We start from the raw sequence: 18,799 nt of genomic DNA, 5'->3' as shown, positions 1-18,799 counted from the left end.
TCATTCAAAGTAGTTAATATTTTTACACCATTTTGATGCTGAAATAAGTGTGTTTTGGTTTTCCAGAAAATTTATTTGTTTGGAAGAGACTTTTTTTTTTCTGGACGATGCAAGTCATTCTAGTTTTTCTAAAAGGTTTTATGCTGATTCAAAGTCAAAAGGAAGAAAGAAGTCCAAAAACTACAGAAGAGTCATTGAAGTGATTTATGCTCCATCTCTAAATGCAACATATGTGTTTATACATAATTTAAAACCCAAAGAAAGCATGCTTATACAATCATGTGCAACTTTAACATTTAATAACTCTGGATGAATACACGATGGAAACAGTCCATGGCACCTGAAAATAACATCTGGGAACAGCACACTTCAGTGTCCTGGATTTGGATATTATAGCCATATTTCACAGATCCTTGTGTGGTTCTATTTTCTTCATGTGATTACTAATGATCTTCAGCTGCTAAATGATTTTGCAAATTTCATTTATAACCCTGGCCCTTTACTCAAGTACTGTTCCTGGAAAGTTCATTTATACATCCTGCTCCAAGCTCATACCCTCAGAGAGACTGATGAAACTGTCACAGTGGACAATGGCCACCCCCATTTGTCTTCACATTCTAGTGGCCATCTCCACAATGGTGAAGACACTGCTATTTCTTTTTCTTTTTTTTTTTTTTTTTGTGTGCGTGTACCGTCAAATCAGATCTGACTGGTACAGGAGGATATTGTGCCTCCTTCTCCAGCATAGCGTCTGGTGGATTTGAACCGTGTTCCTCTGGGATTTCAGTGCAGCTTCTTGCCACTAGGCCACCAGAGCTCCCCAAGACACTGCTATTTCTAACAGTAGAAGTTTCATCTTATAGGGATGCATGAACTAGTTTGACTTTCATCCCAGAAACATCTCAAGGAAAATCTCTGTCTCCCTTCTCTCAGGGGGAATTTTGGTGGCACAAAGTTGGTGTTTCACCCAGGGGGACATCCCGTCCTGGTCTTCACTAGCTGTGTGATTCAGGCAAGAAACAAAGTCATGAGCCTCTGAAATCCCTGACTGATGGGGAGATTAACGCCTCCCTCCCCAGGCCGTGACGAGCATGTCAACTGATAGGAAAACACTGTATGCCATGAGGTAGGAGCCCAGTGAAACTGCTGAGTGAATGAAAAAGTGCGTGCAAGGCTGAGTGAGCAGAACACTTCATCTGCAGTGGCAGCGGGCACAGCTGGGCAATGCCCACGGGAGAGTTACAGGAAGATTTCACTCACTGGATGTTTGCCATGTGTATATGTGCAAAGTGGGGCACTCTTCTCCACATGCACAAGCGTCAACATTTCCCAAAACCCACAGAGGGAAGACTCCACATCCTTCTTTACCCCCTTTCCTCACACAATCCTGAAAGTGATAGGAAAACTTGCCCTCTGCTAACCATTGCAGGCAGAGTGGCCAATGATTTGGACTAGATTTGAGTCCGTTTTGCCCCCATTCTCCCACAGCCCTGTCATCCTCTAAGTGTCAGCATCATTCATGATGGTGCAGGGAGAGCGGTGGACAAATGCACAGCACCTTGTTTTGTCAAGGCAGACGTTTCAAGCCAGAGGGGACTATCTACTGGGAAGAGGGAATGGGAAGAAAGCCTGGTCAGTCCACACCTAAAGGACACACACCTGGGGGAATAAATTAGCTATTTCTATTGCACATCAACCCGCAAAGCGGGTATGGATCTAAATCTCCTCTCCACCCAGCAGCTCAGAGGCTCCCTCCAGCCCCTGGGGTGCCATTTCCTCTGACAGGTTCCTCTCCAGGCTCTCCAGCTCCTTGCGCACTTCCTCGATGAAGCCGCCGTCTTCATACTCATCCAAGGCCTCTCTGGGCAGCAGGCTCACTCCATCTTCCTCTGGGCTCCCGCCGAAGGCAGGCTTGCACACATACACCAGGCTGTGGCTGGGGAGAGACAGAGCTGTGGTTCATCTGAGGGCCATGCTTTCCGATGGGGACAAAGCTGGGTTCTGAGTGCGGAATTAGCTGGGCATGAGGCCCAGGCCTGAAACAACAGCACTGCCCTTTGCCACTGGCTCTGTGGGTTTCACATCGCCTCCTTTACTTCACTTTAAACTTTTACTTTGCTTTACTTTAAACAACAATACTGAAGACTCACTATTGGAGAATGGACTCAGGTGATCCCCCTCTTTCCCACTACCTGCAGTTCCCTGGAGCAGAAGACCCTCTCGTGCTCGGCATCCATCCTCAGGTTCAAGCTGAGGAGTCTGAGGGTCTTCAGCAGCACCACGGCCCTTTGAGCCCCCAAACCATCTGGGTCCCCTGGCAGCAGGTGCACAGCCTAACTGCCAAGTCAGCTGCCCGTGTTGAGAGTTCCAGGCCTCTGCCCAGGATTGGAGGGGACTTTCTATCTTCCTGCCCTTTGGATTCTGCCTTGAGGAAAGGGTGTTCTATGGCCTGAGAGGCCCAGGAAGGGCCCTTGGCCCTGGGAAACCAGATACTCCTAAGTCTTACTGCTGCAATCTCTAGGTAGCCCTGGAGTGATGCCTTTGCCCTCCAAATTCATGCCTTCCCTTCATCAATTTCCTTCTAGATCTGTAATTTTTATTTCTTAGCCTCCTTTGCCAGCCCCTTCCTCTGTTTGTCATTCAAAGCCTGGTCTCTGCTCTTAGACCTCCTCTTCTGTCCTCTCCTTTTATACCTTCTCCTCCGGTACCCTCTCATCCACTCCCAGACCTTGTTGTTATGTGCCATTGAGTCACAAGTGACACATAGTGTGACCCTGTGTACAACAGCCCTAAATCCTGCTCTATCCTGTGCCAATCTTATGTCTCCGACATATCTACCCCCATTACCCCAGTCACTGAATCAATGCATCTCATTGAGGATCTTGCTTTCTTGTGCTGTCCCTCTACTCTCCCAAGCATGATGTCCCTCTCCAAGGACTGGTCCCTCCTTGCAACATGTCCAAAGTATGTCAGACTTCAGAATCCTTGCCTCCAAGTGGCAGCATAGTTTCACCTTCTCTAGGACAAATCTGTTCTCTTAGCAGTCCATGGTATACTCAGTATTCTTCTCTAGCACCACAGCTCAAAGGCATCAGTTCTCCTTCTATCATCCCTAGTCATTGTCTAGCTCTCTGATGCATAGCAAGTAATTGTGAAGACCATGGCCTAGATCAGGCACATCTTAGTCTCCAGACTGACACTGTTGCTTTTCAGTATTCTGGAGAGGTCCCTGACAGCTGACTTTTCCAATGCAATTCATCTTTTCATTTCCTGGCTGCTGGTACCAAGAGTGTCGATTGCGGAGCCAAGTAAACCAAAGCTGTCTTAATCTCCTCACCATCTATCAGGTTGCTGCCAATCAGCCCAGTGGTGAGAATCCTTGTTTTCTTGATATTGAGCTTCAATCATATTGAAGGCTGCAGTGCCTGACCTTCTGCAGCAAGTGCTTCAGTCCTCCTCAGTTTTAGCAAGCAGGATTTTGTCATCTGCATAACACAGATTCTTGATTAGTGTTCCTGCAATCCTGATGCCACATTTGTCCTCACAGTGCCCAGCCTCCCAGATAATCAGGCCTTCGCCACTTTCTATCACTTACTATGCTACTGAGAGCTGGACAGTGAATAAGGATGACAGAAGAATTGGTGCTTTTGAGCTGTGGTGTTGGAGAACAGTATCAAACATCTCACGGACAGACAAAAGAACAAACAGAAATGTCTTGGAGAAGGTGCAACCAGAGTGCTCCAGAGGCAAAAATGACTAAACTTTGCCTCACATACTCTGGACATGTTGCTAGGAGAGGCTCTTTATTGGAGAGGGACATCAGGACTGGATTGGAAAGGTCAAGGATCAGCAAACGAGGAGAAGACCATCAGTGAGGTAAACTGACACAGTGGCTGTAACAACAGCCTAGCGAGTGTCAGAGATGGGGAGGATGGCACAGGGTAAGGCAGGGGTCAGATTCATTCTTCATAGGGTTGCTATGAGTCGTAGTCAACTTGAAGGCCCCTCACAAGCTAAATCCATACGCTGACCAGGAAGATTTGGTTTAGGTCCTGAGCCCTCCTTCCCTTGAACAGCATCTCACCCATTCTTAACACGCTGATAGGGAGGGCTGGTGGAGACTCACCTGTGGGGCTGGCAGAGGAGGCCACTGGCACACGGGCATCGGTCCAATGCCCCATCGGGCTCTAGCTCCCAGGTGATGAGGTCAAGAAGCCGGCTGGCGGGGTCATGGCAGAGCTCACCCTCCATGGGCAGTGGCGTGCACACAGGAAACAGCAGGCCTGGAACCAGCAAGTGTCACCACAGTGCCCAGCACCAGAGGTGAGAGCAGAGACTTGGATACAGCCTCCACCTCCCTCCTCATAGCTTAAACTGTAGCCTAGGCCCCAGGAACAGCAGAATAAGTTCAAGAGGGAGCAATCCAGGAAGTAAGAGCAGTTTGGGAGGACTGCCTGGAAAAGGTGGGAATTGTGCAGGGTTGTGAGGTGTATCCACAAACACCGAACGGAAGAGGGAAAAGCCTGCCTAAACCTCACTTAGGAAGGGCTGTGAGAATGCAAGGTAGAGATGGAAGGGAACAAAAGCAGGACCAGGTGCCATCCTCAGAGCCCAGGAAGGATGGTGGGGTAGGGTCGGGAGGGGCTGCTCTAATCCCAGAAGCATCCCATCAGCCACCTAGGAGTGTCCGTCCTGCCCTGGGCTCAGGCATCCTGCGAGGATCACAGCATCATAGCTCACTAACAGTATTGACTCAGAGGCAATGGGCTAGGCAGAAATAAGGCAAACAGGGAACTCTGCTCTCTCCCAGGACGGGGACTGCCTCCCAGGCAGAGCTCCTGGGGCTCGGGACATTCTCTGGGAGCCTCTAGGAGCCCCCAGGAGGCAGGACCCTGGGAAGGTGTGGTTGTACAGTTGTGGTGGAGCTCAGGGAAGGGATTGCCCTGGACCTGAGGGGAGAAGACCCACCTCGCTGGAAGGCACAGCACAGCCCAGGTTGGCAGTCCCTCTGGTTGTCACAGATGGTTCCGTTGCCACCTCTGGTGGCCACTTTGGAGCAGTGACCCCAGACGCACAGCTGGCCCCCGCAGCACTCACTGTCCCGGGTGCAGGGCTGTGGGAGGCGGAAAAGCAGGGTTGGGGAGCTTGGCTGAGAGCCCAAGTCCTCCTTGCCTCAGGCAGTGGAGTGTCCTCCCAGTTTCAAGCCTGGATGCCCCAAATATAGAGCCTGAATCCTCCCAGTGTATAAAGCCTGGAGCCCCCAGTGTAGATCCTGAATCCTCTTGGTGTAGAGGCTGAACTCCTTCCCACAATGTAAAGCCCGAATGCTCTCAGCATAAAGCCTGGACCCCTCTCGATGCAGAGCCTGCATCTTCCCCTGTATAAAGCCCCGATGTCCCAATTGTAGAGCTTGAATATTCCCATTGTAGAGCCTGGATCCCCCAGTGTACAGCAGAGGAAAGTGAGGACTTCACCAAGCACCCCAGCTGCTGGGTTTGTTCAGAGTGCAAGTCCTGTGGGTAGATTAGAGACTGGCCATTAAGAATCAAGCCTTCCTTAAATTAAAGGTACTGGAGGGGCCAGAGGGTGGAGGAGACAGAACCTGGACAGGGGCCACCATTTCCCCCACTCTGTCTTCTAGGATAATTTTCTTAAAGAATAGGGACAGTGCAGGCCCCCAGCTCCCCTCCCTCCGCTCCTTCCCTCCCACTTCTCTCATTCCTCCCCCCTCTCCCCCTCCTTCCTCTTTGCCTCTCTTTCCCTCCTCTCCCCTCCTTTCCCTTTCTCCCCATCCTCCTTTCCCTTTCTGTACCCCATCAGTGTGGCCAGTGATCTGAGATGTCTGTAAGCCTGTAGACAGCGCCCCACCTCCAGCAACCCCAGACGCTGGACTGGCCTTCTCAGTACCCCTCTCATCCCTAAGAGGCTTTTCCAAGTGTGGACCTGCTGAGACCCGAAGAAGGCTTCCAACAAGCCTGGTAGAGTCACTTTGGGTCCTCTGGCCTCTCCTCTCCCACCTCACCCTGCCTGGCCTCCCATTTACTTGGTGCTGTGTCCCCTAAAACCTCTGGGCACACTCACTGTCTGCTGGTCCCGGCACTGCTGGCAGGTGTACTCGAAGCTGGCAAACTGACAGTACCTGCCTGGTCCACAGTCCTCATCAATGATGCACTCCTGGGGTGAGGGGATGGGGAGAAGCTTGGTCAGTACATCTCACGGGCTTCTGGGCCAAGAAGCAGACCTCACGGTCTGTGCATGACCATGGAATTCAATTCTGCAGCCCTGGTGGGGCAAAGCCCACTTTATCCCCATCCTCACCGCACAGGCTCCCTTTCTGCTGGGCCCTGAACTAGCGTCAGCCTCAAAGATCACTCACTACTAGCACATCTCACTCCCACGCACAGCAAGGCCCGGCTTCCTCACTCTCACACGCACGTCAAAGGCACACAACTTGTCTGCCTCGATCCCTCAGACACACTCAGGGAAGGAGCACACAGGCTCAAGAGACGTTTACAACGTGGAGCAGACAGACTTAATAACAAGTGCCAATGGCCTGTGCTTCCTCCAAGACAGACTTGCTTGTTCTTTTGGCAACCCATGGACACACAGCACTCTTCCCTAGCACCACAATTCAAAGGCATTTATTCTTCTGTCATTCTCACTCATTGTCTGAAGAAGACTCTCAACGAGATGGATTAACACACTGACTAACAATGGGCTCGAGGATATCAGAGATGGTAAACATGGCGCAGGTTAGGGCAGGTTCCAATTTGCTGTTCACAGGGTCGCTCTTGGTCAGTCGACTCGATGACACCTTACAACAGTAACAGTGAGCTACAGGACGTTGAGCCTGCACAGGAAAGGTAGAGTCCACTTTCCAGCAGACCTAATGACTGGACAGGGAAGTCCATGCAGGCACACAAGCCCAGCATCCACCTTGTGGCTCTTCAAGTCTGTTCTAGGATCTCCTGACCACAAAGCAGACAGCTCTGAACTGAGGGGAGGAGGAGACTGGCATTAGGCTCACTGGAGCCCAGATACCTTCTTATGGCTGACAGCTCTGCCTAGCTGGCTGGAGGAAGGAAGAGAATCCGTTCATCCCTGTGGCAGAAAAGAGAATGGGTACTGGATGTGGCCCTGCATCCCAGGAGCAAGCGTGGGGACCCACAGCTGTCAGGCTGGGGAAGGAAGACAAGAACCATCATTCAGTGAAAGCATCCAATGGTCCCTCAGAAGAAAGGCCTGGCAATTTGCTTCTGTAAAGATGACAGCCAAGAATTGTGCACATGAGACCAGTGCTTGTGATCTCAGCGGCTCCTCCCAGGAGGCAGCAGGTAGGAATGAACAACAGAAAAACCAGACCCACCACCGTCAAATTAGCTCCAGTGAACAAACACCCAGTGTGTTGTTACAGAGTAGAACACGATCCTCTCCAGGGCCTTCTTGGCTGAAATCTTTTACAGAATCATTTGCAGTAATTATTTGCAGAAGCAAATGTCCAGTGTTTTCTTTCTTTGTGAATGGAGGCAACCATCATGGTGGACATGATCTAACACACCGGGTTCCACAGCATGTGTCCAGTGGAGAAGTCCCGGCCTGAATCCCAGGGAACAGGGAGCGAGCACTGACAAGTGGCTGGTGTCACTGGTGCAGGTTCGGTGACCCTTGGCCAATACTAGAAGGATAGAGAGGACATTGTTTGGTTCAAGGTGATCACAACCTTACCACTGCAAGGCCCTGTTGAACCCCCAGCCTTGACACCGGTCCCCAGCCTGCACCTGTGAGGCTAAAGCTCGCCATTCAGGAAGCTCCTGGCACCATCAATCCCACTGAACCTCAGACTCCCCACAGCCCCATCTGAAGGATGACAGGGACGGGAATAGCTTGGTGACACCGATGCATCTTGGCATGTACCAGTCACCTCCATATTGTAGGCTGTGTGCCCACCAGGGCTTCCGAAATGAAACAAAATCTGACACCCCCAACATAACTGAGAAATCACTGAAGTCTTGACTACAGTTTATCCAAAATGTCCAAGGTGATCACACTGCCTGGCACCTTCCAAAAGAGCCACCAGTGACTCCTCCCTGTGTCCCCATCACGGCTCAGCAGCTGCAGCTCCGCCCACGGCCTCCGTTGGCTTCTGAGGTGCAGCAGCTGGGAAATGAGGAGGATTCGTCTCAAAAGTGGGAGGCAGTACTTTCATTCCTGCTACTTTTATATCAACCCTAAAACGTCAGCTATGGCCCCATCGCTGTCTTCCCAGATGAGATGACAGACGCTCCGAGGGTTTGGATGACTGTCTTGGATAAGGGCCTGAGCCAGGCAGCAGACATTCGGTCCAAGTGACCCCAGAGCCCATGAAAGCATGAAAGTCCATGAGGCTGTAAACCAATCACAAGACTCTCCTTGTCTTAGCTGCCTTCCCCTTCTTACACACAGATGTCACCCAGGTAGCTCTGTAGAAAATATAGGCAGAAGCTCCAGGCATGTCTTCAAAACAGTACTGTAAGAAAACACGGTGGGGAGGGATGAGATGGGGTCAAGAAGGCCCTGGAGAGGGGCGTGTTCTACCCTGAGATGGGAGCAAATCCATGAATGCAAGGATGTTTAAAGCTTATTGTTATATATTTTTTGTAATCTGAAAGTAACAGAAATGTCTTTTAAGTAGGGACTGGTTAATTCAATCACGGTTCAGTCATTTCATGGGGAAATACTGTTGTGCAGGATTTAAAAGGATGAGCTAAACTTTTTCTGAAGCTTTAGTGGCCTCGTAGTAAAAGCTGTGCTGCATTCCCAAAGGCATATGGTTCGAATCTACCAACTGGTCCATAAGAGAAGGATAGACAATTTCCTCCCATGCAAATGACTGCGCCTGAAAACCTGCTGGAGGAGGGTCAGCTACGAGTTGGTTCTGACTCAACTGTGCACAACAGCATCAGATCTTTATGTAACAATTTCTAAAATGCCTCAGTAAGTCAAGCAAGCAAGCAGAAGGGCCATATGGTCCCACTTGTTTATGCTGTTGTTGTTATGTACTGCCAAGTTACCCGTGACTCTTGTACAGTGAATCAACAATAGGAAGGATATGCCCAGGGTACTTGCCATGTAATGGGTACCTATGCCCAGGTACTTGGCATGTAATGGGCACAAAATAGACAAGTATTAAACGTCACTGTGGCAAACAGGCTACCAAAATCTGATCACTAACAATTGTTTGAGAATTGTGTTCTCCAATTTAAGTTGATGTCCAAACCCCTGTGCCCATGCGTACAACTCTAATGGGAAATAGGATTTTCTTTTGTTACATTAATGAAGCCATAAGGATGTAGGATGGACACTAAACCTGATCTTTTTTTTTTTTTAAAAAAAAACACACCACAAACTTGGTCCTTTATGAGTGGCGTTTTATAAAAAAAAAAAAACAAAACAAAAAAAAACCACAAACACACACAAATGGAACGTGAGGATCCATTTACAAGCCAATGCTCAGGCTGTGGAAGCTGAGACCAGTATCTACTCCCTTATTCAGAGAGAGAGAGATATATTTCAACCCTTGGGAGGAGGGAGGAGAGACAGAGAGAGAGATCACGTTCTGAGACAGAATCTACTCCCTTGGGGGGAGGGAGGGAGAGAGAGAGAGAGAGAGAGAGAGAGAGCGAGAGAGAGAGAGCGAGGGCAAGCTCTGAGATCAGAATCTACTCCCTTGTTGAGAGAGAGAGAAAATACCAATGCTGTTATGTGTCAAAACTCACTCAAAGCTGACCCTTCCGCGGGTTTCCAGAGGCTGTAGATGGCACGGGAGGGGATTACCTATCTTTCTCCCAAAGAGCAGCTGGTGGATTCAAACATCCTGCCTTTGGGTTGACAGCATAACTCCTTAGCACTAAGCCACTCCTGCGATTGCCCTAAATCTGGACTCCTGGTCTCCAACCCTGTGGTATTTTTGTTGCAGCAGCATTAGTAAATGAAGAAACCCAAGCAAAAATATATGCATTCAATTAATTTAACTTCTCATTATTCAAAAGTTCTTGCAGCTTTGGGATTTTCACTATGCACTTCCTTTGCAGATTTTTAACTAAAAAAATATGAGTAAAGATCCTACCAGAGCCAATCCCTGTGAGACCCTGTTGTTTACAATTATCCACTGATAAAATAGTACATATGTCCTTGGAAATGTCTTCCTTTCCTTAAACTGGCTCCTATGCATAACAAAGTATTCCCTGCAAAACCACAGCAATGTAATTCCACCTACCCACCCCCAAATATGGAAGGAATTTCAGCATGGATTCTCATTCAGTATTACTGAAAACCTGAAATACATTAAAGGTACTGATTTGCTTTATGGTCATGTTATGTACTACCTACAAGAGTTCTGGTGGATAGCATTCAATACGACCTCCCCTCAAGAAAGCTTAGGCTTTTCGTCAATCGATTATGTATGTCTGGGCCTCAGGCAGGGAGCTAGAGGGGGCTACATTTGTTACCATAAACCACTAGCTTTCCTGTCGTGCAACCACTGCTCCCACTAACTCTTAGGAACGCCTTTGGAGAACTGTGGTCAAACTGGAAACCTTGAGTCTCTAGTGGTTAGGAGCATAAACTTTGAATCCTGGTTTTGACACATATATAGCTGTATGGCTAAAAATGGAGATAGAAACAGAACCCATTTCACAGCACCATTGTGTTGCATTAATGTTCTGTAAATGGTGACCATAGTGATGGTGACCATAGCAACAGGAAGCTATGTTCCAACCCATCCAATGCCTGATTCCCACAGTGAATACCCCTGCCAGGGGGCCTGCAGCTCATCAGAGAAAGGCAGCTCTAAAAGCTCAGGGCCTGATACTGCTACCAAAAGCACCACATCTTTATCTTTGTCATTGGAGATGGAACAGGGTGGGCAGGAGCTCACACATCTTCACTTATTAAAGTCATGTTCTTCGGCTGAGATAGCCTCTCATACTAAGAGGGATCAGAAACTACCTCTCTTGGTTTTAGAGACCTGAGGAAGAGGTCAGGCCCTCTAATTGAGCAGAAGCTACTGAGTGGAAGGGAAGGGCATAGACTGGTGCCTCCAAGCACAGCCAGACCCAGCACTGAGATTCACTGGGCACCTTTCATGTTCTGGTTACACTTGGTTACTTCCATGGAGTCTTCCCTTTGGTTTTTAGTCTTTTAATTCTTTTTCTTTACTTTGCTTCTGCTCAAGGGTTATGTTTACATTTGGACCAGTGTTTTTTATGGAACAAAATTCTAAAAAATAGAAGGTCCTCCAAGCAAACAGATGTACTTGTTGTGTGTTGTCAAGTCAGAACTGACTCATGCCTGACTCTCCAATGGGTTTTCAGAAACAGTAAATCACTTGGGATGAGATTCACCATCTTTCTCCCAAGGAACAGCTGGTGAGTTCAAACCACACAGCTTTGAGTCGCCAGTACAGCTCCTTACCAGGAGGCCACCAGAGTTTTCTCCAAACAAGTAGACAGTAAGAAACATAGCAAATGACCCTTAGTAAGATGGACTGGCATAGAATAGGGTAATGCTTTGATCTGTGTTATTCAGAGGGTCACTGTGTTGTCATTGTTGTTTGGTGCCACCAAGTTGAATAGAACTCAAAGCAATCCTATGAACAGCTGACCTGAACCTTGCCCTGTCCCATGCCATCTTCATCATCTCCGACACACTGGAGTACATTGCAGAAGTCATTGTGTCAATCTACCTCATTGGGGGTCTTTCTCTCCTTCATTGACCCTTCATCTTTCTAAGAACGATGTCTCTTTCCAAGAAATAGCCTCATTTAGCTACATGTCCAAAATATGAAAGATGAAGCTTCACCATCCTTGCCTCCAAGGACCACTCTGACTTCCGCTTCTCTAAAACATCTATTTGTTCTTTTGACAGTCCATGACATATTCAGTACTCTTCTCCAACATCACAACTCAAAGGCGTCAATTTTTCTGTCATCCATATTCCTTGTCCAGCTTTCTGACACATGGGAGGTGCTTGAGAAGACCTATGATCATGGTTAACTGTATCTAACAACAATAATCGCACTGGCAGGGCTTAGGATGTTCCAGAGGAGGGCAGATATAATTACTTAGGAAACTGAAAAGGGGATAATGAGGCTCAGCCACTTCCCCATCTAAACGACAGAGACATTCTGGAATTTCTCTTATGAAGAGAAATGCCCTAGGATTCTCCTGCCTCTCAGACCTGAAGAATTAGAAGTGAGAGAGGCTCTGTTGGCATGGAGTTTAAGTTCATGACAAACCATGAACAGAAGATATGTCCTCCTCCTGCACTGCAGAGAACGTGGGATGAGATGTCACGTGGCACCCCCCCCCCTTGGGACGTGACAACAGCAACTAACCAGTCCTGACATAGAACCCTCGCCTGGTAGGACACAGTAGTGCCAATCCCTCTGTACAAATTCTCTTTAACCGCATCACGTGTCATCCTCACTTTACAGGCATGGACACTGAGACATAAGACGAAGGACCTTCCCAAAAGTACCAGATGGTCAGCAGTGGATTTGGGACTGTTGATTTGCCTCTAAAGATGGATTGTCCAATTTTCCTTTTTAAAAACAGCATCACTTTTCTCTTCTTTCACAGCCAACCAATCTCTCCTCTCTCAGACACAGCTTAGTAGAGGTGTCCCAGAGCTGAGCCCCAGCCCCACAGGTCCCAAGGGACAGCAGGCAGGAACTCATGACCAAGGTCATTGCTCAGGTGTCTGGGCCTAAATGTCACTAGGTCCCAATGATAGAAGCCAGCTGCATGGGCTGAATGAAGGCCTCTTACTTCCCAGCCACTCCCATCTGTCCCTTCCTGCCGTCTGTGCTGGCGAAGAAGTCCAAGTCCGACACGCTGCCTAGGAGTTGGCAGCGGGAGCAGGCCATTTAGACCATGGCTGTCTGAGGACAAGAGGAAGCTATATTTAGAAAGCTGGTGACAGGCCCAACAGGAGTGTCTCTCCAAGAGGTGGGGCGATCAAACTTGGAATAGGTTAGGGAAAGAATCAGGACCTGGAAACATCCCTGGTGATTAGAACCTATCACAAAATAGTAGAATGTAGCAAAGTGGCTGGCTGTCTTACATCTTTGATTTTCCAATTCAGAGTTTATCAGACAATAAAAGCCTTGAGGAGGCAGAAGCCAGAAGCAAGAGAGAAAAACCCAACAAACAAATCCCTGGAGGTTTTCCCAGGCACTCATGGGTGAGGCCGGTGGTACCAAGCTGTTCTGTGGCACCTCTGGTTCCCACAATCCCCATCATCCCAGATGTCCTCCTGGAGACCAAAGGTCAGGCCATCCTCCAGGGCTGAGGACCTCTCTGGCCCAGGCCCTTCTTCCATCTGCAAACCCCTCACATTCAGTTTTGCGCACTGCAGCTGTAACCAGAGAAGGTGAGGTGAACACACTGAGTGCCTACTGTGTGCCCTGCATGGACTGTAGGCTTCACTGTGGCCCTCAAACCCTTATAGCTGCCCTATGAAGTCAGCTATGAACTTGACATTCTCCCAGCATGTGACTGGCACACAGCTGATACCAATAAATGAATAAAATGATGAACAGATGAACCATCCATCAGCTCCCATTTTGCAGAAGAGAAAACTGAGGCTCAGCATGCAAGATTACCCTGATGGGGGAAAGCCAAGATTTAAACCATAATCTATCAGCTCCACTTCCCCAAATTCTCTTCACCACACGCTACAGCTTCCAATTCCACCTTGCTTCCACCCCAACAGGCAGGAGCTCAGACAGCTTCTGCTTTGAGGTTTCTGGATGAATTTAGCTTCCGTTCAGAGCCTTCAGCATCTGCCTGCTTGCTGGGTAATGAATGACAAGAGGTGGAGGAAGCAAGCCATGGATGCAAAACAAGATTCTCATCCAGGGCCAATCAGGTTATTCTCTCCAGCTCTGGTTGCCTGAGGTTTGGGGACGGGGGTTTTTGCTGTCTGTGACCCTCGGAGTGAGGGTTATGTGTCCTCTAGCTGGAATCAACTCATAGATGAGCCTCCAGCAGGTTGTCAGAGGCTGAAAATCACATGTGAGGAGACTGCCCATCTTTTTCCCAGAGGAACAGCTGGTAGAGGTGAACCCTCTTGCTTTTGTGCTGACAGAACAACTCTTTTTTTTAAAAAAAATTATTTTATTTTAATGAACATTTACAGAGATTTTGGATTTCCATTCATTAATTGTTGCACTATTTTCTCTACCTCCTCTCCCAGTTCATTCCTCTCTCTTTTTTTTCCCCCTTGAGACAGAACAACTCTTTACCCACCAGGCCACCAGATATCCCTCCTAAGAAGCATTGTTGTTGTTGTTGTATACTGTCAAGTTGGAACCTGCCCATAGCTGACCTTCCAGTGAGTTTTCAGAGGCAGTCAATCACCTGGGAGGAGAGTGTCCGTCTTTCTCCCATGGAGCAGCTGGTGAATTTGAACTGTGTGCCTTCTGGATTGCGGCACAGCTTCTCACCACTAGGCCACCAGAGCTTCCTGTAGGTAATGCAATCTGCTGTGAAGCTACCCTGTGGCCCCAGAGCAGAGAAGGTCCATGAAAAGCAAAGCAAGTGTCCAGCAGACAACTGTTGGAGGAGAGCCCCAGCAGCGTGTGGGAGGTTAGAGTGTGAGGCCAGAGAGGCCTGGGCACTCCATCTTACATAAGGCCAGGGTCGACCAGGGTCCACAAGGATCCTAGTGCTGAGGATTAGAAATGGTGCTCTTCAGATACTGGCCAGGAGCCTCGCCTAACTAATCCTGAGGGATTTCTAAATCAGACTCTCCCCATACCTTAGTCCTTTTTTGCTCCTTTAATCCAAGCCAGTCACAGGATCCTATAAAACACACACACACACACACACACACACACACACACACACACACACACATATGTTTCACACACAGCAGGGTGCCCCAAGCCCCTCCTGCACACCACAATGGAAACGCCCAGCTCATTCAGGGTGGGCAGGGCCCCAAACCTCACCAGGACCACTGGCCTGATCCACGCTGCAGATGGCCCTATGGAAAAAACCAGGCAGGGGCCAGGCGCCCGGTTCCCATGCCAGCTACTATTATCCTGAAGTGCCAACACCTGCAGACTGTTGCCTCCAGACGGGCAGGCTCCATGGTGGGGAACACCTGGGGCTTCATCAGCCCTTTCTCCCAAGACTCAGAGCCTGAGAGGGTGGGGTGTCCTCAGTCCAGCAGAGCTCTCAGCTGGAGAGAACTCTCACTCCCACTGTTCAAAGCCCAGATCATAGGGAGAAACAGTCCTGGAGTTCCAGCTCCCTCCAACAGCACAAGCAGCCCCCAGACCCTTGGGGGGGCGCTCTCCACACCTCCTTGGAAGGCCCTCTTACACCCACTTCTTCAGGGACAGACAGGGAGTGTTCTAGAGAAAAGCCTGTTTCTCCTTCCAGAGATCTCATCCGGCTGCCAGGCCACAGGGACCGCCAGCCCCACGTCTGGAAAACCCCAGCCACATTCTTTTAGCCTGAGCGGCACTTCCTCTGGAGAGTGTAAAGCCATATTTAATTCCAAAGGAAATTTCTTCTTCATGTTCTTAAGTTGCCTCTAACTCCTTGAGTGCCTGTCACCCAGTCTGAGTGAGAAGGAAGCCCTCCCTACCCTCCGCCCCCAAGCCTTTTTGGGGTCCACGGATCTATACCATCCATTCCTAAAACAGCAGAGGTGGAATCTCCGGGCCTTGGGTCTGCCCTTCATCTGATACGACTTGCAGACAAGTCTAGAGCTCTGAATGCAAAAGTACTTGCCATTTAAGTCACCAGTAGTCTGGCAGGGGCATCAGACCCAAAAGCAACAACTGAAGTACTAACCCACACCCTGCAGCCCTCCAGGTCTCCCCACGTGGGGAGGAGCCCCAGCCCCTCGGTCCTGACCCCTTCCCCACCACCTGTTTGTTCAAGGTTACATGAGACTCCGTCGTTTGGAGGCCTTCAGTGTAGGGGTGCCCAGACCAAAAGCGCCTACTGTCTACGAGGAGGTTCTGACTCAGTGACTCTCCAGCAGGTGCCCAAGGATACTGATCTCACGGGAGGTGTCTGCCCATATTTCTTCCCAGAGGCAGCTGCATTCAAACCACCCACCCTTTCGTTAGCAACCCGGCCTATATACTGCACATTATGCCACTGGCCTTTGTTTCGGTTGCCAGGTTTTGTAAAAAGATCTGTAAGTACTGTTGGTGCCGTGGTTAAAGCTCATGTCATGGTTGTTAGCTCGATTGCTAACCCAAAAGACCAGTAGTTCTAACTCATTAGCTTTGTGCTCTGTGAGAGGAAGATGTGGCGGTTGGTTTTCAGATTTTCAGAAACCCTGTGGAGCAGTTCTGGTATTGAATTGACAGGAGCGGGTCTGGTTTTGGTTTGCTTTGTATGATCTCATTACATGGAAACATCCAGAATAGGCAAATATATAGAAACGAATGTCTACTAATGGTTACCAGGAGTGGGAAGGAAGGAGAAGAAGCGATCATTGCCTAAAAACAGACCCTCTCTCAGAGCGATGGAAACTTTGGAAATGAACACTGAGAATGGTTGCACACACAATGAGGACAACCAATGTCACAGAACTGTACAGGTGAAAAAGTGCTGGAAAGGTATATTTTTGTCTTACATATTTATTGCTGTTGTTAGTCAATTCCAATTCTTGGTGACCTCATATGCGTCATGTACTGTTTTCAAGGCTGTGACTTTTTGAAAGCAGATTGCCAGGTTTCTCTCTTACAGGGCCTCCGGTTGGATTTGAACCACCAATGTTTCAGCTAGTAATTGAGCATTTGACCATTTGTGCCACCCAGGGTTTTGTTCTGTCGTACACAGGGTCACAGAGTCAAAGCAAATTTGATGGCATCTAATAGCAACAAGGATGCTATTATATAAATATTAATAACTATTTTAAAAATCCAGCCTTTTCCTTTTTATTTTTCCATTGTTGACTATTTTCTCTCCCTCTCTGGAAACTCCATGAACTTTGATAAATGTCAACAGTTGTAGAGGGGTTTCAGGCCTTTTGTTCATAGGGTCACTATGAGTCATGCTCAACTCGAAGGCAATCAACAATAACAACTCCCCCTCCCCTAACCCACCCTGCAATGCATCCTTTGTTCCAGATTGTTGTCATATGTATAAAGCCTACACATTTTTTTCAGACAGTTCTTCCCTACATCTGCTCTAATGCAGTGTTTATCATCTATCCACTCTTTTCCCGTTCTGTCCCCAGCCCTCTCCCGTCTGTCCTATTTTATAACAGTGGTGTTATGCAGTGTTGGTCCTTTTGTAATTCAGATATTTCACTCAGCAAAGGCTAGACTTGAACAAAAGTTATTACAAATTAGAAATAATAAATGAATATAAAGTTTAAAAAAACCACCAACAACCCAATCAAACCCTAACACAACACCCACAAGAAACCACAGGAAACCATAAATAATGTAGTATAGTATGTCCCTAGGGAGATCTGGTGATCTAGTGATAAGAAATTGTGTTGCAACCCCAAAAGCATGTGGTTGAAATCTAACAGCTGCTCCGAGGAGGAGGATGGGCAATCTCCTCCTGTGTAATTAACTTCTGAAAACCTGCTGGAGGGTCAGCCATGGGTCAGTTCGGACTCGATGACATATACCAACAAAATTATGTCCCAGATACTACATGAAACAGATATATACTAAGATCTATGTGCTGTTTATTTTAAATTCACGTTTCATGGTGCCCAGGTATTTTAACTAGTCATGTTGTCAACAGGGGAAGAATCGATAGCTCTTTTTCTTAGAAGAGAGTGGTGTTGGCCTTAGACAGGAGAAGATAAGGAGAGGTCAGAACAGCCAGTGGCTGCAGGAAGAAGAGTGTGAAGATAAGCCAGCAGCACCGGGGCAGAAGCAGGATGACCCAGCAGCCCCGGGGAGGAGGCTGAGACACGCTGCCTCCCCTCCCACCTCCGCCACCCAGATTCTGAGGGAAGGGGCAAAGGCCTCTGGAGTCTACGTGACAATGCCCGCTCGCTCTCACCCTTCAAGTCAGAATCGACTTGTAGCTGACTCTCCAATCGGGTTTTCAGAGGTTGTACGTCATACCAGAGGAGCCTGCCCAACTTTCTCCCACTAAGCCGCTGGCAGATTCAAACCACCAGAGAGGAGCAGCCTTTGGGCAAACACCACCAGAGCTTCCTTACCTTATAATGGGGACAAAAAGAATGAAGTAATTCCGCAATAATGCCCGACGCTTACACTGCTTTACCTGTGTGCCAGAGCAATTCTACATCTGAAGCTTTAATGACATAATATTCATACCACCACATGGAGAGAGGGTAATGATTATTTCTTCTCATTTTACCGTGAGCTCTGGTAGCTTAATAGTAAGGAGTTGTGTTGCCAACCCTAAGGCACGCAGTTTGAATCCACCAGCTGCTCCAAGGTAGAAGGGGAGGGGGGAGATTTCCTCTTGGGCAACTTACTGCCTCTGCAGACCTCTGCTCTGCAGGAGCATTTTTCAGAGGCCATAAACAAGTCCATCTTAGAAAAAGAATACAGCCAGAATGCCATTTAGAAGCAGAGATGGCAAGATTTCTCTCCCACACTTTGGGCACCTCATCAGGAGTTCCTGGAGAAAGGCATCATGCTTGGTAGAGAGTCAGTAAAAACAAAGACCATCAATGAGATGCATTGACAGCAGATTGTGAGGATGGCGCACAACTGGGACCTGTGTCACTCTTGTGCATAGGGTTACTCTGAGTTGCCAACTCCTAACAAAAGATACTTTACAGAGGAGAAAACTGA

At 48.4% G+C, this 18,799-nt stretch overlaps 1 protein-coding gene across 2 annotated transcripts in view; it reads right to left on the bottom strand.

Annotated features, from left to right (window-relative positions):
• Positions 1-1,581: 1,581 nt before the first annotated feature.
• DKK3 (dickkopf WNT signaling pathway inhibitor 3) overlaps positions 1,582-18,799 on the bottom strand; it is a 54,040-nt gene continuing 36,822 nt past the window's right edge. The window contains exons 4-7 of one of the 2 annotated variants that reach the window (XM_006885408.1): positions 6,082-6,174; positions 4,969-5,113; positions 4,127-4,283; positions 1,582-1,936 (exon numbers count right to left, since the gene is read on the bottom strand). In XM_006885408.1, the coding sequence (XP_006885470.1) occupies positions 1,717-1,936; positions 4,127-4,283; positions 4,969-5,113; positions 6,082-6,174 (615 nt within the window). In that variant the 3' untranslated portion in view covers positions 1,582-1,716. The remainder of the gene's footprint in view (positions 1,937-4,126; positions 4,284-4,968; positions 5,114-6,081; positions 6,175-18,799) is intronic. The other variant, XM_006885409.1, reaches the window with a different exon arrangement.

The sequence above is a fragment of the Elephantulus edwardii genome, unplaced genomic scaffold, assembly GCF_000299155.1.
Source record: "Elephantulus edwardii isolate Elephantulus edwardi_28Jun2011 unplaced genomic scaffold, EleEdw1.0 scaffold00044, whole genome shotgun sequence".
Classification (NCBI taxonomy): Eukaryota; Metazoa; Chordata; class Mammalia; order Macroscelidea; family Macroscelididae; genus Elephantulus; species Elephantulus edwardii.
The sequence above is the reverse complement of the archived record's forward strand: the minus strand, read 5'-3'. Positions and strand labels throughout refer to the sequence as shown.